Raw genomic sequence first — 23691 nt, forward strand, 5'->3', positions numbered from 1 at the left:
GGTTTGGAATGCACTGGAATCTCTGGAGAGGGGCGAGGCTGGTGTATAGATAATGAACACATATATGTTGCCAAAACCCTGCAGGTGATTCTGATATACACACATTCCTTAGCTGTCCCCAAGAGCCAGGTTCCTACCTGTCTGCCTCTTGGAGAATCACAGGTAAAATGGAATGAACACTGTCTTCAACAATATCCTTGCAGATGTCTGAGAAGCCCTTGACTTTTCTTACTGACATTTAAGTCCCAGAAGGCAGTAGGTGAGATGACAGCAGAAGCCGCTGTTTTAGACTAATAATTAGTGACAGGAAGGATTGGTTGGGAAAATAGAAGTGACAGGAATCTTGGGAGAAAACAACTTTGCTAGCTTAGCATTCACAACAGCTGTTGGTTTTAATGAGTTTGAGAATGATTTGGGCAGAATTCCAGACTCCTAAATCCTTGACCTGTAACCTGCCACTGCACTGAGTGACCAGGATGCTTTGTGGAGGGGGTACTGTCTCTGCATCATGCTGCTGCTTTTGTGGGCTTTGAGCCACAAATCCCAGTGAAAACACACGAGCGCAAGACTTAGGACCAAGGCCAAATGGGCCTTGGTCCCATACCCTGGTTTGGGCTCTTGGAACCTCCCCAGTCCAGAGGTAGAGGAAAGCAAAGGAAGACAAACTTGTGGGGAGGGGCAATAGGGAAAAGGAGCTTTTCTCTAAGGTCCAGAGAGGCCGTCCTAGGTCAGGTCTTCAAGCTTTGCCCTCCTGAGCTTTTCCCTAGTCTAACTCTCTTTCGGGTCCGGGCAAGGAGCACCATTGAAGGTCTTCTTTTAGAAAGAATCTCTTGTCACACACACACTTTTGCAGGATGACCTCCCCATCCATCCCCTACTATTTTACTTTGTTTCACTTAACAGCAGTCCTTAACACCATCATATTTTACAAGTAAGGTAAAGGAGGTTTCGAAGAATTTCAGCTCCTTCAGAGAAGACAGATTCTAAAATGAGGTGTGCCAAGTTCCCAGTTCTTAACCCAATCTTGTATCCACTGCATTCTGCTAACCTGCCCACCCAGTCATCTCTATTTTTCATGAAGTGATGCCATCTGTCCAAACTGTCACAAAGTATGGGGAAAAAGGAGAGAATTCTGCTCAGAGTTGCTAGGAATAGCAAGTGTCACATCACTATTTTAAGATATAGTCTTTTCCATGCTAGGTAATCTCTGAAGTAGGCAGTTATTCAAAATATAGTTGGCTTCGATCTTTGCATGGTTTTTATCTAAAATCAAGTGGCAGAACCTAGGAAAAATGTATTATAATAATAACCTGATCATCCACCCATGGAAGGCCTTAAATATGACACCATTTTATGGCCCCAGAAGTTGAGACTGTAATAACAAAGATCAGAAGATTTTTCATTTCTCCATTTCTTCCTGTTTTATCATTGAGCTTCAGTGTAAAAGAAACAAGGAAGCTATGCAGAGGGAAAGTAAAACTTCAGCTGATTGATAACACGCCAGTTGGAAAAAATAGGAAAGTATTTGAAATGTAGTTAGTAATGAAGGAAACGGAGAAGGCAATGGCAAGCCACTCCAGTACTCTTGCCTAGAAAATCCCATGGATGGAGGAGCCTGGTAGGCTGCCGTCCGTGGGGTCGCTAAGAGTCGGACACGACTGAGCGACTTCACTTTCACACATTGGAGAAGGAAATGGCAACCCACTCCAGTGTTCTTGCCTGGAGAATCCCAGGGTTGGGGGAGCCTGGTGGGCTTCCGTCTATGGGGTCACACAGAGTCGGACACGACTGAAGTGACTTAGCAGCAGCAGCAGCAATGAGGGAAAGGGCTCTAACTCTGACAAATTCTAGTACACCTCATGCCGACTTCTTTTGACTTCCCAAATTTATGCAAAGAAATGGAGAGGGGAGGGTCTGTTAAAAGTCTACTATATGCTGGATGCTGAGTTGGGCACAGTCGCTTCATTCTGCCTTCACAACATCTACATTTCTGATGGAGGGAGAAATAGATGTAAATCAAGTAAACAAACAAATCATAATGATAGCTGCAAAATGTGCCAAGCACCATGGAGGAGACAAATGGAGAGATCCAAAGGAGGGGAACTGGGGTCAGAGGGAGTTAGCCGTGCAAAGTGGAGGAGAAGAACATACTAGGCAGTGGAAAAGCTGAAGGCAAAGACTCTAAAGCTGGAAGGAGTTTGTCGTGTTGCCATATCTTCCAGGATATCCAGCTGTGATAGGAGTTTGCAATATATCCTAAATGCAGTGGAAAGACATTGGGGGGCTTCTAACCCAGGGAGTCACACAATGCCATGATGTCTCATGTGCATAAATATTGCCATCCCAATTTGTGGAACAATTAGCTTCTCTTTTCCATAAGCAGATTTTCTGGTGTTTTGCGTAATTTATCAGCCTTATACACATGAGTTTCTTTTTGTTTATGGTATTGAATCTGTAAGTCTTCTTGGAAGAATGGGCACGCTTGTGAGCAAATAACTGTCACCACCTTCTCTCTCTGGGTCTGAGGGCAAGAGAGGCAGAGAGGGACCTCTCCGCCACACAAATCCATGATGAGTTTGTTTCGGGAGTCAGCCGAAGGTGACTTTTATGTCATTGCCAGTCAACAAGCGGTTGAGTGCTGACTCTTCGCCAGTCATTGTGCTGGGTTCTGTGGGGAGTCATGTCTGTCTGTCCGTTCCATCCCTGCATCTTTAAATCCACTCCTTCAAAGGCTCCATGATTCGATGTCGCCACAGGACCTCAGGGTTTACAGTGACGCCCATTTTTCTCAGGGCTCTTGATGTCTTGTTTCCCCATGTTGAAGACTTAACTCCTCATGTGACTTTTCTGGATCTGATGATGGATATCCAGTATCTAGTACTCACTAAGTCAGCAAAGAATGAGCGTGTAAATGAATGAACCTCTCTCTCAATTTGGCAAACACTTAAGCTGAAAGTACCCATCTTGGTTGTCCACAGAACATAATCTGTTCTTAATAAATTTATAGTGCAGGATATGAGAAGTATATAAAAACAGCAGTTTTTAAACTGGAATCCAAAGGTTCCCAGAGAACCTGAGTTTGGACTTCAATAGAGGAGATGACTCAAACCTCATAAATCTTATCTGAAATGTGAATGTTGATCTTTGGGGCATTTTTTGTGGAGAGAAAGTCCACAGCCCTTGCCAAATTCTTGGTGGATCTTATGACTTTGCAAAGGTTAATAGAAGGTTTCATTGTTATACCTCTAGTGTTACTCTGATTGTGTTAGGAATTGCCAGTCTCATTATCCTCAGCTTGTCAAAACCCTTTTGTAGGAAAAAAATCCTCTTCGCTCATGAAAGTCAGTTTCCTCTTCAGCCAAACCCCTGGGTACGGTTAGGGAGGCATCCGTGAATAGGGGATTTGGCTCTCCTGGGTTCACCTTGTTTGGTTTAATGTAACAGTCATCTGAAACACAAGTGGAATGCAACCCCAGCTGACTGGAGCTCATTGCTTCTGACTTGTCTTATCATTTATTAACTCATTTACCATTGATCACAGTAATGGATGGATGATCCATGTGCAGGTGGAAAAAGCACAGTTCAGAGGGTTTCACTGACTTAGTCAAGATCGCCAAGATAGTAAGTATGGATTTTGGACTCACCTGGAACCTAATTCTCCTGATTCCCAACCCATTTTAAGGGTACTCAGTATTTGTTTTAATCAAATATACTAAGCCACATAGACATGGAAATGAATGTCATGAAGAAAGACTCATTGCCCTGGAAGCTAGAGGCGTATCATAGTATGCAGAGCTTCATGCGGAAGCGCCAGTGCAAATCGCGAGAGCAGGGAACCAGTGGGCTAAAGCCTATACTGTGGTTTCCTTGGGAAGGAAGAGGCAAAACAAGATAAACAAACGTAAACTTGAATACTTTCAGTTGGCTCTGGAAATGTAGTGGCTACCCTTGGTTGTCTGGTACCTGCCTGGCCCTGGAGTGATTAGGGCAGGTGGATACTGGCCCAGGGTATGCAACCTGATAAAGAGAGATACCTGAGGGCAATGGGGTTTGGGTTGGTCGGTTTGCATATCAAAGGTATACTTGAAGGCAACTTGTTTCCTGTTTCCAAAATTGGCTAACCCTGGCTTGGACAGTTTCTCCAGAACATAAGGCCCCAGATACCAGAGCATCAAAAATACCCTGTGAATGAAGTTAATGAAGCTGCATAATCTAATGAATTGTGTCGCCCACCTTGGAGGATGTTTGTAGCTTGACTCCCTACTGCTCAGTGAAGTGGTGTGTAATCTCTTTTCTAGTGTGCTAAACTAGGTTACAGTCTCTAGGTTATCCTGAGACAGTCATCTCTTTCACTTGGCACAATACATGGCTATAAAACTGGATTTCCAGCCCTGGCCAGAAGATTACAAATGGCAGTTTTTTTCTAAATTAGGAAATTTGCAATACCTCACATGAGATATGAGGCACTGTGCTTGGGAGGAAGGCGATTTTACAGACTCTTAGAGCATCCCCAAAATGACAGTCCGTTTTTCAAAATGATCTATGATATTCATTTGTTGAAATTTTATTACTTTTGTAATTTAATTCAATTTATCCCAATTTATTGCTGCTCAGGGCACTGTTACCTTATTTGCCTCTCTTGTCCTTCTGGATAAGGATGTTTCTTATTTTATTATAAGCATGATGGCTTCTAGATTAAAGCAGCCTGCTCAATAAAACTGTTTTCATTGGCATCAACCATCTCTGAGCCCACCTCTACTTTTGCAGAATTTTCATGCAAACAAATATTGGCAGTGATTTATGAAGCATTTTTGTGGTTAATCAAGTTCCAGCTCTCATTTTCTGCTTAGAGATTAAAGATTTTATTCAGAAATGCTTCCCTGCATCAGAAATCATAGAAATGAGCAAATTGCAATAGAAGTTGGTTGGGATTATTTTTGTGAAGATACAGACTAAGTATACAGTAATATCAAATTGACTTTAAAACACAAAGACATCAGATGACTTCTTTCTGAAACCAAAGTTGTGTACGATTTTTAAGAAATCCTGGGGATATTTGGGGGGATAGTTGAGTTGGGCAGTGAGTCAAAAGGGATAGGAGTAGGTAAGAAGATGTGCAGGTGAGTCCACATGCTTGTTTGCAGAGGCTGCTGCTTAGCTGAATGGAAATATGGAACACATAGGTGTGGGCAACCATGTGTACTGGATGGTTCTTTCAGCAGATTTTATTTATACTTATAATCCATATAAGTTGCATGTCTTTATAGTTAAGGATACTGGATTTGTAGTTAAATGCTATTTTAAAGTAAAAGATTGCCTTCCTTTCTAAAAATAAGAATAAAGACTGTATATTTGAAGGCTCCTCAGTGCCCTGTCCAGCCCTTTCCTCTGTATTTGGACGCAGTAGTGGGGCTATTATAATTTCAAAAAGCAATGCTTTGTGTATGAACACCGAGCTCAGCAGCTATAGACATCTTAAAACAGATCTGCTTTTTCTTGAGAAAAAAAGAAACTGTAGTTGACTGATCCTGCTTGCCCAGTCTGACTGGTGTCTGATATTCCTGTTTGTAGGATTGACACAGACTTCTTTAAAAATACCATCTTGATCCAGCTTCTCTGTTTTTTGTTTTTTTAAACCATCCAATGGATTGTAAACTCCTTGAAGTTTAGCCTCAATCCTTGGCAGTATGTAGAAACACCTTTATTGGAAACAACTTCAAAGATTTCTTAATTTGCATTCCCACTTCTTTTTGTTCAGGCCTTATCTTTTGGGCATCTTTCTGAAGTGTTGGACTCCAGTCACTTGTTTCAGACCCACCATGGGTGCTTCTAAAAAACATAGTTCCCTGGGCCAACTTAATCTGAGTTTTTGAAGAGTAGGTGCTGGGGATTGGTGATTCCAATGTCCAGTGAAGTCTGAAAACTTTCACCCCTGTGGCCAGAGCCACTGCCGTTTCTCACTTTCAGTGTTTTGGTGGCCTCCTACGTAGTGGCTCTGCTTCTCTTATCTCCCTGTGGCCGTGGTTCTCAAACTTGGATGCACATTAAAACATCCACAAGGAGATTACAAGCTGGGCCTTGAGATTCTGATTTGATTGTCTTGAATGGGCCCTGTGCATTCAAAATTGTAGGAACATCGTGGGAAATTGGAATGGACAGCCAGAATGATTACAACTCTCCAAGGCCTGTCCTCCACACTGCAGAATGATCCTTTCACAGGATTTTGTGTCAGTTCTTGTCAGGCTTCTACTCAGTTCCTCCTGTGGCTTCTGTTCTTGCTATAGAAAAAGCCCAGCCTCTTAACAGAGGCTGCAAGGCCCACATGATTAGGTACCTGTTGCCTGTCCAAGTTCATTCCCTCCACTCTCTCCTGCTGGACTTCACTTCATCCACACTGGTCTTGTCAGTATTCCTTGAGTAGCCCTATCTCAAGACTTTGTACCTTCAGCTACCTTCACCTGGAACAATCTTCCCCAATAGCCATATGTCTTGCTCCCCTACCTCCACCCACATTTTGTCCAGATCTCTGCTCGAGTATCACCTTATCAGGGAGCCTTCCCTTCCTCCCTTTCTAAAATAGCAGCCCTCTTCACTGTCCATTGCCTAATTATTTCTTCTTTTATTTCTTCATAAACTTTTAATTCAACAATTACCTAAATGTTACATGTGAATCTGTCATTTATCATCTGTTTTACTCTCATGAGAATGTATGCTCCCTGAGGACAGAGAGTTTTTCCCTTCATCCATTACATCCCCAGCACCAAGAATGGGCCCTGGCACATAGTTGGAGCTCAGAAGTTACTTGTGACAGATGGATGATGGATTCTTGGACTGTCTCAAAAGCCTGGGCTTCAACACTGAAGTGAGTTGTGAGGGCAGTAGCAGCTTGTTTCCTGGCTGTGCAGTTTCCCCATTATGGCTCTACTGGCAGCCACTTTCCTTCCCCTCTTTTAATGGCTGTAGAAAGGAAATAATTTGATTCATTATCTTCACAAGGGGGCTAAAGTCCACCTACAATGAAGGAGACCCTGGTTCAATTCCTGGGTCTGGAAGATCCAGTGGAGAAGGGATAGACTACCCACTCCAGTATTCTTGGGCTTCACTGGTGGTTCAGTTGGTAAAGAATCTGCCTACAATGCAGGAGACCTGGGTTCGATCCCTGGGTTGGAAAGATCCCCTGGAGAAGGAAAAGGCTACCTACTCCAGTATTCTGGCCTGAAGAATTCCATGTTCTGTATAGTGCATGGGGTCGCAAAGAGTCGGACACAGTGAGAGACTTTCACTTTCACCAACAATATTTTCACAAAGTCAAGCTACCCTATGTTCACCCAAGGTAGAGAGGAATGGCACCATCTATGTTTTTGGATAGAATTGCGTCTATATGAGCAAGATGCAACAGTCTGTTTTGGAAAAACTGGACTGAGTTCTTCATGTCATCTGGGAAACTTTATACCAAGTAGATTTGAACTTTGAAATAGCCACATCCTAGCAGTTTATTGCGGTTAATTGGATTTGTCGAACATTTAAAGACTATCCAGACTCAAATGGGAGATCAAAATGAACTAAGAGGTTGATGCAGACCTCTCCCCTCCTGCCCTTTTGCAGCAGTACTGAAAGCGATGCCTTCATGCCTGTGGATGGTGAACACAAAGACCTGGCTTTCGGGTGTGTTTGGTGTGTCCTGATAACTTCCCTGGTCTGAGCTGTGCCAGGGACCCTCCCCATTGCCATCAGTGCTGTGAACCTGGCTTGCAGAACTACCCCTGTCGCCTCTGCTAAGGAGCCTTGCCATATACTGTAAAAGTAGTTGGACTCAAGGCAGACTTGTTAAAGTTTATTTGATGGAGCTTCTTAAGAAATAAATCTCCAATTATTGGAAACAAAATCCATCAGGTTACAGAATCTGCTAGAGACAGAAATGAGCAATTTGGCTGTTACTCACAGAGGTTTTGCATTCATTTCATTGAGCAGGGGAAGTAAGGCAGCCCACTCTGCAAGATGCAAGGACAGAACTTAATTTCCACATATCATCTTTTCTCCTTTTTGATTTTCACTGGTACATTTACTCTTCCTGTGTCTTTGAAGAATGGTTCAGGAAGTAGCAGTGTCATTACTTTATTTTCATTTAAAATGATCTGCAATTATTAAAGCTGTTTATTCATTTATAAAAACATTCAGAGGATATAGAAGTTTACAGAGTAAAACGTGTGAGTCCCCTTTTAGAAAAAAAACTAGGATTCCACAATATTCCACAACTTGCTTTCCCCCTTTCTAATTTATAATGGATGTGTTTCTCATGAGTACATAGCTGTTTGATATTCCACTGCATGAATGTCCCAAGACTTTTTAGCCAATTGGCTATCAAAAGAAACTAGGGATTTGGCCGGTTTGAACTGTGGTGTTGGAGAAGACTCTTGAGAGTCCCTTGTACTGCAAGGAGATCCAGCCAGTCCATTCTAAAGGAGATCAATCCTAGGTGTTCATTGGAAGGACTGATGCTAAAGCTGAAACTGCAATACTTTGGCCACCTCATGCGACGAGTTGACTCACTGGAAAAGACTCTGATGATGGGAAAGGTTGGGGGCGGGAGGAGAAGGGGATGACAGAGAATGAGATGGCTGGATGGCATCACCGACTCTGTGGACATGAGTTTGAGTGAACTCCGGGAGTTGGTGATGGACAGGGAGGCCTGGCGTGCTGTGATTCATGGGGTCTTGGAGATTCGGACACGATTGAGTGACTGAACTGAACTGAACTGAATCATTACAAATAATAAAGGTGAATAACTTTACCTTGTACAATTTTGTGTATTTGTGAAAATGTCCAAAACAAAATTATAGGGCTTTAAGAAGACATGCACTGTACAGCTCTTCGTACTCCTATGACTCCGTGTCATGTTTGTTACCTGCGTGTCCCCATAGGCATTTTATATGTTATCCTGACTATAAGATAAATTCCTAAAAGTAGAATTACTCAGTCTGAAAAAACTACAAATATAAAATGCTGTTGTTACATTGCTCTCCAAAATATTTATTTTGGAAGAAAGTCCCTTTATGTTGTTGCCAGTTGAAAGGCATTATTGTGAGAAATCCAGGGCATGAACCCAGTATTGTTTGATTATGTTTATTTTATGGGCAGAGAGACAACGAGTCATTTCTATGCCATTTCTAACTCAAATAAAGGTGCCAGTACACTGGAAGCCAAAGACTGCACGTAAATGGAAATATTTAACATGATCCTGATTTTTCTTTCTTAAGCAATCATATGCAAACCAACCTAACAAGTATAATGCTATAAATCTCTGCACATACCTGAGCCAGGGGATGGTGCTGCCTGGGGAAGCCACGGTAGTGTGGGCGGGGGGGCAGCAGTGCTGGTGAGGGGTCCATGATGGTGCTTTTCATGGTTGTGGGTATAGCTCAATTATTGATGCACAGTCATGTCTGGTCTGAAGTGTGATGCAGTCCTACTGGTTTTCCAGATGTGCTGCAATCTTTTAAAATCAGAAACTATGGACATTTTTCTAATGGTTCACAGCATTGTTTGGGGTTTTAACTATGCCCCCAGGAAAGAACTCAGTTTATTCTCTGGTTCTTCACCTGAATGGCAGAGGAGGTTTGGCACCTAAAAGTGCCTTTGCTCACAACAAACAGGTCTTTGCCTTTTGCCTGCAAAGATAGATTCATAGCTTCATTCTCTAGAGCTATCTCTTGTGCTTTCTGCTTTCTTAAAAACTTGCTTTCTGCAGTTTTTTTTTTTTAATCAGTCCAAAGCTTTCCTTTTAAATAACTTGAATTAGAAATGAAAGCTGAAGATTTATTTTAAAAAGAGAAAAGCCTGGGGCTGGTTAGGTTCCTGTGGGTGCTAGTTCTAGGTCTTGCAGCTGGTTGGGTTGATGGAACCAGCATCTCCAGGAAATTAAGAGAAGACCTCAGTGTTATCCTGAGGTCTTGAAAGACCTCTCTTATTATATCAGGACTTGATGAAACTGAGCAAGTCACTTTATTTAACTGAGTCTCAATTTTCCCCCAAATCAGTCATCTTCAGCTAAAAGACAACAGTGGCCAGGCAGGAAAAGTGAACAAGGGACAGCTCTGTGTAGAAAGATCAGTGGTAACCACTTAGGGCTAGGTGAGGCCTATGAGGTTGCATCTTCTCTTTTTTTTTTTTTCCTCAAAGAGTCAAGAATCTCCCAATTAAAAAAAAAAAAAGTATCCATCCTCCCTGTGTGATTCCATTGGGAATAGTGTCCAAAAGAGCTAAGAAAATGGGAGAGGCAAAGGCCTGTGTGTCTGCTCGTGCCCTGGAAGCCCCCTTGCAGGTTCTGTGACGGATGAAATGACTGCCTCACTGAACATAGACGAGGACAGACTAAGGCAGCACAGAGATAATGTGTGTGTAGGCATCTCTTTAAGCTGGAAATAAACCATCCCATAAGAACTAGTCTTCAAGTTATGTCTCAGATAAGAGGGTTCAGTTCAGTTCAGTTCAGTCGCTCAGTCGTGTCCGACTCTTTGCGACCCCATGAATCACAGCACGCCAGGCCTCCCTGTCCATCACCAACTCCCGGAGTTCACTCAAACTCATGTCCATCGAATCGGTGATGCCATCCAGCCATCTCATTCTCTGTCGTCCCCGTCTCCTCCTGCCCCCAATCCTTCCCAGCATCAGAGTCTTTTCCATTGAGATAAGAGGGTACTCATAACTAAAACAGAGTCTTCATTTTCACAGTCAGCTGTGAGTATTTACATTTTTATCCACTCATGTACTGAGTTGTAATGTTTCAAGCTCTGTGCCCATCAGAGAAGAACCACCCTTTCTTTGTCAGCTGGACAGTCTAGTGGAGCTCAACCTCACAGATGTAAGCGCACGAGATACTAGTTCATATCATTGCAGTGAAAGCTCTGAAGGAGCCGTAGGGATTCCTGACCCAGACTGACTGAGAGGAAGGGGCATTACCTGGAACGATTTTGGGGCCACATATGGAACATAATTCATTTAATACCATGTCTGAGTTTTACTCAGTCACAAACTGTTGTTCAAAGGACTGACTTGACCTGCCGGGAGAGTTTTGTTTGGACTGTGTGGTGCTGATCCACGTACCATTTAAAGTTTAAACTGTGTGCTGTGCTCAGTCACTTCACTTGTGGCTGACTCTTTGCGACCTATGGACTATAGCCCGCCAGGCTCCTCTGTCCATGCGTTTCTCCAGGCAAGAATACTGGAGTGGGTTTCTGTGCCCTCCTCCAGTGGGTCTTCCCAACTCAGGAATCGAACCGATATCTTCGGCGTGCTCCTGCATTGCAGGCTGGTTCTTTACCCACTGAGCCACCTGGGAAGCCCAAAGTTTAAACTAGAGGATTTTAACCCTTTTTATTTCTTGTTTTTCTTCCATCTAACCCTCATGTGCAACTTTGGGAAGAGGGTTGTGCTTTATTTCAAAGAATTCTGGCCTTATGAGAGAGATTTGAGAAGGTAGTAGAAAATGAGATTCAAGGTTTTACATGTGTTCTTGGCTATTTAGGAGCCAAACTTTAGGAAGGCTAGAGAGGTTTTCCTTTGGTCTCCTGGCTACAGACTGTGCCTCTCATTCCAATTAATTACCACAACAGATGGCAAGAGAGTGTCTGCAGCCTGTCCTCACCACTGAGGGAGGGGGGCACACTGAGGGTCTTTCAGTGATGTTTCTATTCCCAAGAAGAGCACACTTTGTACTTCCTGTACAGATGAGGAAAATGGTTGCCGATTTGGTCCAGACCTGGATGATCTCTGTCCATATGTGTGTAGCAAACCCAGGCCCACAATGCTGCCAGTCTCCTGTTTCAAGTTATTTTCCTCTGTTGCAAGTTGCACACCGAAAAACAACCACCACCAGTGCCATATGGTTTAAAAGATCAAAGACCCCAGTTTTGAATATATTTCTAGCTGACTGTACTTCAAATGTCTTAAATATGTTTCTACATATGGGGAGCATGGAGCATTAAAGAGGTAAACCACATGTGTGTGAGCCATGCTTGTGGTCTGGGCAGGAGAGTGAAAAGTGAAAACCCCTGATCTGTGCGTTCCTCTTCCTCTTAGGTTCGCATCTTCACGTACCTCATTGGACGAGAGGCTGCTTTTGCAGACAATCTTAAGTGGATGGCCTGTGCCAACAAAGGTAGGTCACCCTGATAAGTCAGTTCTGAATAGATTCTCTGTGGATGTGCAGAAATAGAGATAGTCATGAGGAAGTGGAGAATTCTACCAGAAGGCTGTGAATTCTTAGATAAGGTCTGGATGTTTCTAAATGATTGTGATCGATTTGGAACAGATTTCTCCAAAAATGTATGTGTAAATGTTGAGGTTATAGTAAAGTGGAATGGTTAAGCCTTTCCACTCTATTCCTTAGTAGCTGAGTGACCTTGGGAGAATTACTATGGCAGAACCATTTACTGTGCACCAAATATCCATGTGCTCACTGTTCTCAGTCACCTTGCACTAGTTCAGTAGGCCAGTAGGCTTTAAGAAAATCCAACCTGGGTCATTTATGAGTTAAAACACATATGTGCTGATATGGTGGTGTCTACACTCTCTTCTGCTTTTGTGAGCTCTGAAGTGACATGATGGGATAGATGAGATAGCCTGGGTTCCCGAGTGGCCACAGGGGGCAGATGCCTTGCCACTCACCCTGTCCTCTGCCATCTGCCAACCTGTGATGGATATAAAGTCTGTTTGATGAACCTTTGTGTTAAGCCACTGAGATTTCCAGATTGATATGTTCTCGTAGCGTAACTTAGCCTACTTAACTAACTTAGTAATGTAGCCTTCTTCAGTGGTCTGATTTTCAAAGTGGAGAGGGTAATAATAGCTTTTCCTTTGATTCTTATTGAATATAAGGTGCCTAGTTAAGTGCTGGGGTATAGGAAGTACTCAATAATGGTTGACTTTTCTACGTTCATAAGTTAGTTGATGAATGATCCCCTGATGTGTGCTGGAAGCAGAGCTTTGGGAAAGGCACAGGGAGGGAAGGAATAGGGCCTCCAATCTATGAAGGACTTCTTTTCATTCTACATAAACCAAAGAAGGCAAAACATAGGAGGCAGATAGGTGGGGGAATCTAGTTTTCTTGAGTATTAACCCAGACTCCTTGAGTTCAGATCCAGCTTCTACCAGACACTAATTATGGTAGTAGATGTTAACAGACCTATCTGAGTCTGAGTTATATCACCTAAAGAACAGAGGTAATGATGATACCTGCCCGAGACACACATTGTGAACATGACATGAGGCTGTGCAGGTAAAGCTGGTAGCTCAGTGCCTGGCACAAAAATGCTGCATATGATTTCCTGGTGACATATTGATCTGAGGTTATGTCTTATCTCTGCTCTGACGCTACACGGTCCCTGAGAGCAGCCTGTCAATCTGATTTCCTCCTAAGCACTCTGACAGACCCAGGTCTCCTGCTGTACATAGAGTGGCTGCTTCTTTAAGGTTTGAAAAATGAGTAAATAGATTATCAATACTAATAAAGGAAGATGGAGTCGCAAAGAGTCAGACACTGAGCGACTAAACTGTACTAAACTGTGTCCTGCTGTACAGTAAACTGGTTTTTGGTAGATACGGGTAGTCTAGTTGTACATTGCCTGCTAAGGCATCCTTTATAAAAGTTCCAGTGTATGTTAGTGGAAGAGAGGGGACTCAAGGAAGGGCTGGCAGGTCTCAGCTTTAGAGACCTGGTGAACTTAAGTTTTGGTGATCTTAAGACAAAGTTATTTTAGTTGCAGGCAAGCAAAGTTGCTCCCTGAAATTAAGGAGTGTTCTGGAGAAAGAAGAGTGAGTCGGAACCTAGAGCAGGAAGGAACTCCCATGTATCGCATGATTAACAAGGGGCCTGTGCTTTTGATTTCTTTTTCTTCTTGGTTTCTTTCTATATTCCACAGCATTTTACTTGTCTGTAGATAGACCTCCTCTGCTAGGGCATGTGCCTATCAAAAATAACTATCCCATGCCTAGCATACTCATCTATTCATATTACACCTGTGTGAAAAAATGAGTTTATATCATCTCCATCGAGATTGATTCAGTTCACTTCATTTGTTCAGTAGTGTCTGGCTCTTTGTGACCCCATGGACTGCAGCACGCCAGGCCTCTCTGTCCATCACCAACTCCCAGAGCCTGCTCAAACTCATGTCCATCGAGTCGGTGATGCCATCCCGCCACCTCATCCTCTGTCGTCCCCTTCTTCTCCTGCCCTCAATCTTCCCCAGCATCAGGGTCTTTTCCAATGAGTCAGTTCTTCGCATCAGGTGACCAAAGTATTAGAGCTTCAGCTTCAGCATCAGTCCTTCCAGTGAATATTCAGGACTGATCTCCTTTAGGATTGACTGGTTGGATCTCCTTGCAGTCCAAGGGACTCTCAAGAGGCTTCTCCAACACCACAGTTCAAAAGAATCAATTCTTCAGTGCTCAGCTTTCTTGATACTGTCACATCCATACATGACTACTGGAAAAACCATAGCCTTGACAAGACGGACCTTTGTTGGCAAAGTAATGTCTCTGCTTTTTAAGAAGCTATCTAGGTTGGTCATAACTTTTCTTCCAAGGAGCAAGCGTTGTTTAATTTCATGGTTGCAGTCACCATCTGGAGTGATTTTGGAGCTCAAAAAAAATAAAGTCTCTCACTTTTTCCATTGTTTCCCCATCTATTTGCCATGAAGTGGCATGATAGGGACCGGATGCCATGATCTCAGTTTCCTGAATGTTGAGTTTTAAGCCAACTTTTGACTCTTCTCTTTCACTTTCATCAAGTGTCTCTTTAGTTCTTCTTAGTTTCCTGCCATACGGGTGGTATCATCTGTGTATCTGATGTTATTGGTATTTCTCCCAGCAATCTTGACTCCAGCTTGTGCTTCATCCAGCCCGGCATTTTGCGTAATGTACTCTGCATATAAGTTAAATAAGCAGGGTGACAATATACAGCCTTGACGTACTCCTTTCCTGATTCGGAACCAGTCTGTTGTTCCATGTGTGGTTCTAACTTGCTTCTGGACCTGCTTACAGATTTCTCAGGAGGCAGGTCAGATGGTCTGGTATTCCCATCTCTTTAAGAATTATCCATAGTTTGTTGTGATTCACACAAAGGCTTTGGCATAGTCAATAAAGCAGAAGTAGGCATTTTTCCGGAACTCTCTTGCTTTTTCTGTGATGCAACAGATGTTGGCAATTTGATCTCTGGTTCCTCTGCCTTTTCTAAATCCAGCTTGAACATCTGGAAGTTCATTGTTCATGTACTGTTGAAGCCTGGCTTGGAGAATTTTGAACATTACTTTGCTAGAATGTGAGATGAGTGCAATCATGCAGTAGTTCGAACATTCTTTGGCATTGCCTTTCTTTCAGATTGGAATAAAAACTGACTTTTTCCTGTCCCGTGGCCACTGCTGAGTTTTCCAAATTTGCTGGTATGTTGAGTGCAGCACTTAACAGCATCATCTTTTAGGATTTGAAAAAGTAAAGCTGGAATTCTATTACTCCACTAGCTTTGTTCGTAGTGATGCTTCCTAATGCCCACTTGACTTTGGACTCCAGGATGTCTGGCTCTAGGTGAATGATCACACCATCTTGGTTAGCTGGGTCATGAAATATTTTTTGCATAGTTCTGCTATGTATTCTTGCCACTTTTTCTTAATATCCTAACTGATTAGCAACTCTAAATTCTGATTTCAGGCCTCCTTCTTCCTCCCCACCCCCCCTGCAGAGTTATGACACCCAGATTGGGCAAGGTCTTCCCTATCCTGAATTGCAGGCAGAGATAAGCTCGCAAAGAAAAATACTAACAAATATGCTCTGCAGGATTCAGCATTGAGGGTAAATGGATGTGGAAACTTCTCAGAATATATGTGTATAGCCAAGCAAGTAAACCTCTGCCTCACTTTTCTTTGCTTCACATTGTCTTTAATTACCTGCTTCTACTTGAAGCAAGTCTCAACTTCCTCATCTAAAAAGTGGAACTCTGCTTGAAAGATTTGAACATTTCCTTGAATCTCTAGAATAACATGTTCAATTATTTTAGATTATTGGCTGGCCCACCTCACTCAAAGGTATCAGTACTTCTGATTGTCTCAGAGTTGATCATTTGAGGGGGGAATATAGAAAGAAAGTAGGTTGCATGGATCCTGGATTGCCTCTGAGTAAAGAGACCATTGAATAATTTTTGGAACTTTGTTGACATTTGAATGAGCTACACTTTCCCCATTTTTTCCTTGATTTTGTGGTCTTGAAAAAAAGACTCCTTTCCATTTTTTGTTTCATTTTTAAAAGTTTTCCTGTTATTTCTGCCACATCAGACTGCAATTCTTCCCATCAGCGAGTATGCATTTAGTCATGGGATATTGTTTTTACCACTGTCTGTGTCCAGCTGATGAAAATTACTGAAGTTAAAGTCTTGTCTTAATCAACTAATATTACACCATAATTTAGTTTTAGTCATTGTTTATAAGAATCCTTGAAGCATCCTTTTGAAGACATTTTAGTCAGCTCAGAGTATTTCAGGACCTGGCCATAGAATATAGATTTGTAAGTTCTGAGTGCAGCACTTGGAAAATCCAAGGAGGTAATAGTAGCTGCTTAGCTGGCCCAGCCGCTTGATTCTGCTGTGATTCTCCTTCTCTTCCTGCCCGAATCCAGCTGTTTCCTTCCCTGCCAGAGTCAGTCCTTCACAATAGTTCCACCTCCCTACTCTGCTTCTCTTCTAAAGGTCCTTGGGAATAAAATGCCATTGCTAGCCACTCTTCAAAGTAGCAGTTGCCATCAAAATGTCAGGTTCCAGTCATCTGTGCCCATATAAACATCGGCTTTGTGTTGCGTCAGTTATGAGGTTTAGACCACGTAACGTCGGTGAGTAAGTATTCTTCTATGGTCATTAATTAAATCATTGTTTATACTCTCAGATTGTTATAGTATGGAGGCAGCATAACATTTTTCATCTCAAGTGACATGAGGTCCAGGGAGGCTTCTTCCCCACCCACCACATATTTTTGCCCTGACTCAGCCAAGTTCTTCAGTGAAATGAAACATTAGCATTTGGGGACCAGAGCAGATCCAGGGAAGCCCAGAGAGAAGCCTACTGACTGACTGACCAGAGTGACCCTAGGGAGGAGCAGGAGTTGTCATGGCCATCACATTGTCCCCGGGTCAGTGGTCAAGGACCTGCTATTGGCGCAAAACTTCTTGCTTGGAAGTCTGGTAGTCGTAAAACAGTTCTCAAGTCAGCGGACCTCTGGAAATAAGTATCTGGGCATATTCATAGCCCTTAGAGAAGTTCTCTGCCTCCTCCAACCCACTAACAAAATCCAGAGATGCCTGGAGCTCATTGGTTTATCTCATTTTAGCATAAGTAGGTCCTATCTTGAGGGAACCAGCCCTAATGAGGCAAAGCAGCAAACCATTTTAAATATATTAAAACAATCATTGCCACTGTAGAATGGCTTATTGGAGTTTAAAATTCTACATTCACACTATTGGATAAACAAGTGAACTGAGAAAACTGGAAAGAGGGGCCAACTAGCCCAGATACTCCATAAAGCCCTGATGACCTTCTGTAATGTTCAGTGTGCCAAGATTTTAAATAAGCACTGCCATGGTGAATGGAGTGTTTCCCAGCTGTGCAAATAAAGAGGGGTCTCTGTGTTTGGTTCTCAACCTATCTGTCATAATTAGGTCAAATGGAAACGCCACATGAGTCTCTCTTGGTTGTCTGCTTAGCCTGTCCCTTTTTAATAAGCTCATGGTCATTCTCTCCTTGTCTGAAAGAGAACTGGTGGCCTGAGCCCTCCTTGAAGTTCAGACCCATAGCATTTTTCCACTAGAAATCTCTTAACCTCACTATACATTTCCAAGTGTCAAATTTATGAAGCCAGAATGATTGTTTAGAGTAGGGAAAAATGGCAACTAAATTTGTTTTGCTATTTCAGAAAAGGTAGAAGGAGGCAACTGGCATTTATTCTGATACCTTTGTGTAATTCTTATTTTTTTTTTGGTACTCTTTGACTAATATCTCTCCAGCTCCCCAGTTCCCAGCCCCTGCTTAACCCTCTTGTGACTCCGTTCCTGTGAGTGCCACTTTTTAAAAAGTCCACATTTAAGTGATGTGATACAGTGTTTGTCTTTCTCTGTCTCACTTATCTCATTTAGCAAGATGTACTCAAGGTCCACAGACATCGTTGCGAATAGCAGGATTTATTTCTTTCTCATTTTGAATAATATTCTTGTGTGTGTGTACGTGCACTCACAGTACCTTTTTTATTCATTTATCCATTAGCAGAGACATTTTTGTGTACATTCCGTAGAACCTGAGAATTATAGTGGAAAGAGTAAGAATTGTGAAGATTTAGGTGGTGTTACTGTTCCTTATAACAACTAAGGATGACAGTTGCTTAGTAAGTGCCAGGTAAAGTGTCGAGTACTTTTCTGTGTATTTTTTCTTTTGACTCTCATTAAAGCTGTATAGGGTGCATGAAAAGGAAGGAAACTGAGACAGAAAGAGACTACCAGCTTACCCCAGGGTGCCAGCTAGCAGGTGGCAGAGCCAGATTCAGGCCCAGTTGATCCGAAGTCTGAGCCTAACTCTTCACCAGCTTGTGAGGTTGCTTTCCTGTAGGGAAAAGAAAGTTGTGGTTCATAGAAGAATGTTTCCCGTGATTTGAGAGACTCTAGGAAAAGAAATGTAGCTGTTGAGAAAGGAATGGAATGGTCTGTAGCTAATAAAGACTGGAGCTAGGACTTATACTGAGCCTTCCAGAAATGTTTCTGCTTCAGCTTGTGTAGGCATGTGGTCCACTTTCTGACATTTTACAAATGGAGGCATTAAGGCTCTCTGAGGAGACCAAGAGGGACTGCAGGCAAGCCAGCATTCCTAGCTTCACAGTGTGATCCTTTAAATTGTTTTCTAACATGAATTTGAGATAAATTTTCATATAATTCATACACAAAAAGGGTGGCTCCTAAATCAGAGGTTCTGGCTGATACTGGCAGCTTCACACTTAGGAGCCCTCTTCTTGAGGTGCCACAGGTCCACTGAGGACCCTGGCTCCCCGCCCTAGTGGCCATTCTTCCTTGGTTTGTCCTTTCCAGTTCATCAGACACGTGCCCTTCACCTCTCAGGGCCCTTGGACTGTTCTTTGTAAGATTACAAGGTGATGTGGAGGTAGAAAATTGTTTATAAACTGTGCATTTTTTTCTATAGAAAAAAGGGATTTTTCAGTAGTGTGTAGTGATAAGGAGGATGAAGATGGGACAGACTCTTGTGAGGCTCTTACCAGAACACTGTTGCTCCCTAAGGGGATGCGCACCAGGTAACACCAGCAACATCACTGCCTACCTTACTGCCCTGAGAAGACTGGAACTTGGTCAGTGTTTCATCCTGCCTTATGTCAAAGGGGAAACGAGTCTTTGAAAAGACTTGAAGGGAGCAGTGATCCTTCACACTGAAGGTAGAAACTAGGACCTTACCTGGCGAGGTGGACAGCCATGGTTTCCCACCAAGGACCAGACTCTGGGGTCTCTCAGATCTGGTGTCATTGCAAAGTGGAGTGATCAATGATGTGCTTTTGTAGCATCTCATGCAGAGGCACCTCTTAGACGTGGAACTCTTAAGAAATCTCTAGGTAAGGGCAGTAAAATATCAGAAGTATAGAGCACCAGGCTGCATGTGGTTTATCCCACTGAGCAGTTGTAACCCAGAGTTCACAGGAGGCTCTGTAAGAGAATAAGGTAAATAAATTGATGTTATGGAGAAAAATGAGCAGACCATTTGTAATAGGTGGCTAATTTCAGCATTAATTACTCCTTGGTAATTACCAAATGATTGCTGATTCTGTTTTCTTACATGATATATGAAGTCCAAAAAGGCACTAAAGAAGAGAATAAACTTCCAAGAGCTAGGATTTGAAAGAAATAAAATGGGGTGGAGGAAGGGGAGGAAAAGTGGCCACTTGAATGCAGAAGGAGAACGAGGGAAGCATCTCTGGTTACAGCCGGAGTCCAGTCCTTAGTGACTTCCTGTTATTCATCAAAATGTACATTTGTTAACCAAAACTTCTATGAAAAACATTTGAAAACAAAAGATACTCTTTCACAAAAGTGTTGCAGTTTAATGGGTTGAGGTTAGGTGATTAGATTTGTGTTAAGCTTTGCAGTATACAGTATTCATATTATTTGTATAGTTCCAGCTTTTCTTACTTTTTCTACATATGCATCCCTGGTCTGTTGAAATGTAAGTTAGAACTTTGGCATTGTTTTGGGCAGACTGCTGGTACTAACTTCTGTGCATTTGCCAGGAACCTCATAGGGCAATCATATACTTCCCTAACCCATCCTCAGCTGGTCCCAGAAACAGCCCATTAGGGGTACCTTTCCAGAGGAGGGCCTCTGAGCAGCTGTGATGTCCCTTCCCTTTACAGGAAGAGGTGTTGTCTTCAGTTGTTAAGAGCAAAGAGTTCAGAACCAAATGAATCTGGATTCAGATGATCCAGGACAGATAACTGAATTCTTTTCTTTCTGTTTCCTCCTTACATGGTGAGCATGCACCCATGTTGAGCTGTTGTGTTATCCAAGTGTAGAGGCAAGTGAATCACAGTGAGACCTTGGTGAATGTCCTTGCTTCAGTGATGACTATCACAGACCTGTCTGCTGGTTCTGGGAATACTGCTCTGGATAACATGGGCACCAGCTTTTTGTAGCATTTTGTGGAGCCAATATTCCGGTGATAGAGAACAAAATAAACAAATCAGAATTCTGTATGGATGAATCTTAAGAAAAAAGTAAAGACCAAATGAAATGAGAGGAAATGAGTTGAGACAGCTGACCCCTGAATGGTCAAAGGAGCCATCCTTAGAAAACTGGATAAATGGTGTGCCAGGCAGAGGTACAGCAAGTGCAAGTGCCTGGGGAGGGTTAAGTGGATGAGCTTGGTGTGGGATAGCAGATGGGGATGAGGTCATCCAGGTAGGCGGGGCCTGGTGAGGGAGAGTCTTAGAGGTCAGGTTAGAAATCTGGATTTTATGCTAACTCTAAATAGAAGCTGTTTTAAAATTTTAGGCATGGAGATGATCTGCTTTATACTTTATGATACTCCTATGGCTGCTGTCAGGAGTCTAGATAACAAGAAAGGGGATTTGTGGGGCCAGGGCCTGTTGCTGTACCCTGGGGGAGAGACAGTGGAGTCTGGAGTAGGGCCAGAGCAGTGGAGATGGGGAATTAGACTTGAGGCATATTTTAGAGATAGGGCCAGAAGAACATGCTGGTGGATTAGCGATGGGGTGGGTTGAGGAAATGATGGCTGTCAAGGATAATTCTTAAGTTTTTGGCCCAGTTGGACAGTGGCGTCATCGGCTGAGATGGGAAAGACCCCATGGGGGAGGAATGGGTTTGGCCAGGGAAATCAGGAGTTGGCTTTGGACGAGTTCAGTCTGAGAATCCTGCTAGTCATCCCTGTGGAGGTGTCAGGTATACAGTTGGCTATGAGTCTGTAGCTCTGGGGAGAAGCCAGCTTTTTGTAACATTTCAGAACTTTAATTATGATAAGCAAGGCCAAGTGAGGATGATCCCTCAGCTCCATCCCCTTCCAAATGTGTGACTGCTTTTCCTTCTCAGTCCCCCTCTACACTGAGAATCTGTCTCTCCCATCCCCCTCTTTCTATTTATTCCCTCTCTTCTCTTGGCCCTATTTTGGAAAGCCCAAATCAGGGATTTTTACTGTTGGCTTTGAGGATCAGAATGAAAACACAGACAACCGAGAAAAACTCCTCCCAAGAGAGGCTGTCTTTACTTCACATTTAGTCCAGGAACCCAAAATAGGAATAGTACTGTACTGTGAGCTGCTCGTGTGGGTATCCCCTCGGTCCAGACCCATGGAGTTCTCTCCTCTTCCTTTCAACGTGGCAACACGTCTCTTGGTTTGTCCTCTATGGTGTTTGTCTCTTTAAGACCCTTCATGCAGAGCCAAAGGTTTATCTACTAGAGAAGAGATGAAATGTTTTCTTTCCTATTCAAACACTGTTTACAGTCATGGTTTATGGAGGGATGATAACTGTGGATGCCTGCTGTCATCCTGCAATCTTCTTTAAAGTATATTTTTCCCACTGTGCCTCCAAGAGGAGCCGACTGGAAGACTTGCACGAACAGTGATCTGGATGGACCTCCCTGTAGGCAGTGCCTGAACTCTGAGGGAGTGCCACGGGGCACACGGGCCCCGCTTCAGAATCCTGAGCTAAAGTACAGTCTCATCGGCCACTGGGGCTCAGTTTCCACTGGGATGGGCGAGTCTCTGGCCTTGGCCAGGAGGGCAGAGTGGACAGGAGTGACAATGCCTGTTAATTAGCACTGTGCAGAACTGTCACCAGGAAGCCAGAAGCCACATGGTCCCAACCTGGTTTGGGGTTGGTACACCAAATTTAAACCAGCTGGCTTTTGTTTGGAAATGCCCTGGGAGGGTCCTGGTCCTTTCTGGATAACAGAAGGGCTGGCATTTCCTTACCCTGAGCCCTGTATTAAACACTAAGAGGTTCTGTAAACAATATAGCCAGTGCTGTGACAGATCTGGCTTCAGAGGCACACATATTCTCTCTTGTTTGTTGGCAAGTAGAAGCTTGCATAAACTTAACTATAAGGGTCCTTATTTAGAGGCATGGGGAGGAAGCATGAATCTGTGTCCATCCAGTGTCTCCTGCTCAAAAGGCCTCTGTGACCACTTGCCTGTTAGATAAAGTCTCAACTCCTTCCCAAGATCTGATGTGACCATCCCTCTGCCCATTCTTCTGATCTTATGCCACCTTACCTCTCATCACTGTCCCCCAGCTTTTTACTCCAGCCAGTCTTAACTATTTTCACTTCCTGGAATGGATCTAACTCTGACTTTGAGCCTTTACTTACATTCCTTGCTTTGCCGGACACAGTCTTTAACACCCCATTCTCTAGCTAACTGGTCCTCATCCTTCAGGGTTCAGCTGCACTCACCCTTCCTCAGGATAGCCAAGTGATTGACTCTCTCTCTTCTGTGTGCTTTTCTATAATGTTGATTTTGCTACTTTGTAGTTGTCAGCTTCCACAGACCTCACAGGCCCCAGGAAGCAGGGGTCATGCTCATCTAGTTAACCTCTGCTCCACCACTGCTAGTCACCAAGACAGCCTTCCGTAAAATGTCTGAATGAAGGGCCCCATCCTGGGGATCCAGACCTGTGCTCTGTTCAGCCCTTTTCTTCTAACGTTTCCTAACCCATAGCAAGGCCAACAGGATCCCTAGCTGAACAGGAACATAGCAGTGGCTGAGCATAATGGCCTCTTCACCCTCAAGATGATAGCATGTTTAGAACTTTGTATGTTACTGAGAAATCATGTCTACCCAGCATATTCAAAAGGCAGGTCTGTTACCACATGAGGGTTGAGCTAGAGTTTCAACCTCAAACACACAAAGGGAACAATTCTATAGAAGCAGACGGTGTAGATTAAGAGACTTAAGCTTGACTCACCTTCAGTATTTGCCACATGATACCTGTGAGAATATGGGTGAAATCCCTATGCTTGGTCTGCCTCAGTCATCTTATCTTTAAAGTGGGTACAGTCATCCTCACTTCATCATGTTGTCAAGAATAAATGAGGCTAAGCTTATCAAGTGTTTAGCAAATTTTGTGTGCCTTCAGTTCAGTTCAGTTCAGTCGC

The 23691-nt window shown here is 43.2% G+C and overlaps 1 protein-coding gene across 1 annotated transcript in view; it reads left to right on the top strand.

The window, feature by feature from the left end:
* CACNA2D3 (calcium voltage-gated channel auxiliary subunit alpha2delta 3) overlaps positions 1–23691 on the top strand; it is a 902079-nt gene that overhangs the window by 600872 nt on the left and 277516 nt on the right. The window contains exon 12 of the mRNA XM_055414097.2: positions 12079–12157. Within this exon, the coding sequence (XP_055270072.2) occupies positions 12079–12157 (79 nt within the window). The remainder of the gene's footprint in view (positions 1–12078; positions 12158–23691) is intronic.

Source organism: Moschus berezovskii, chromosome 24, assembly GCF_049115385.1.
Source record: "Moschus berezovskii isolate FMDL1 chromosome 24, NW_MosBer_1.0, whole genome shotgun sequence".
Taxonomy (NCBI): Eukaryota; Metazoa; Chordata; class Mammalia; order Artiodactyla; family Moschidae; genus Moschus; species Moschus berezovskii.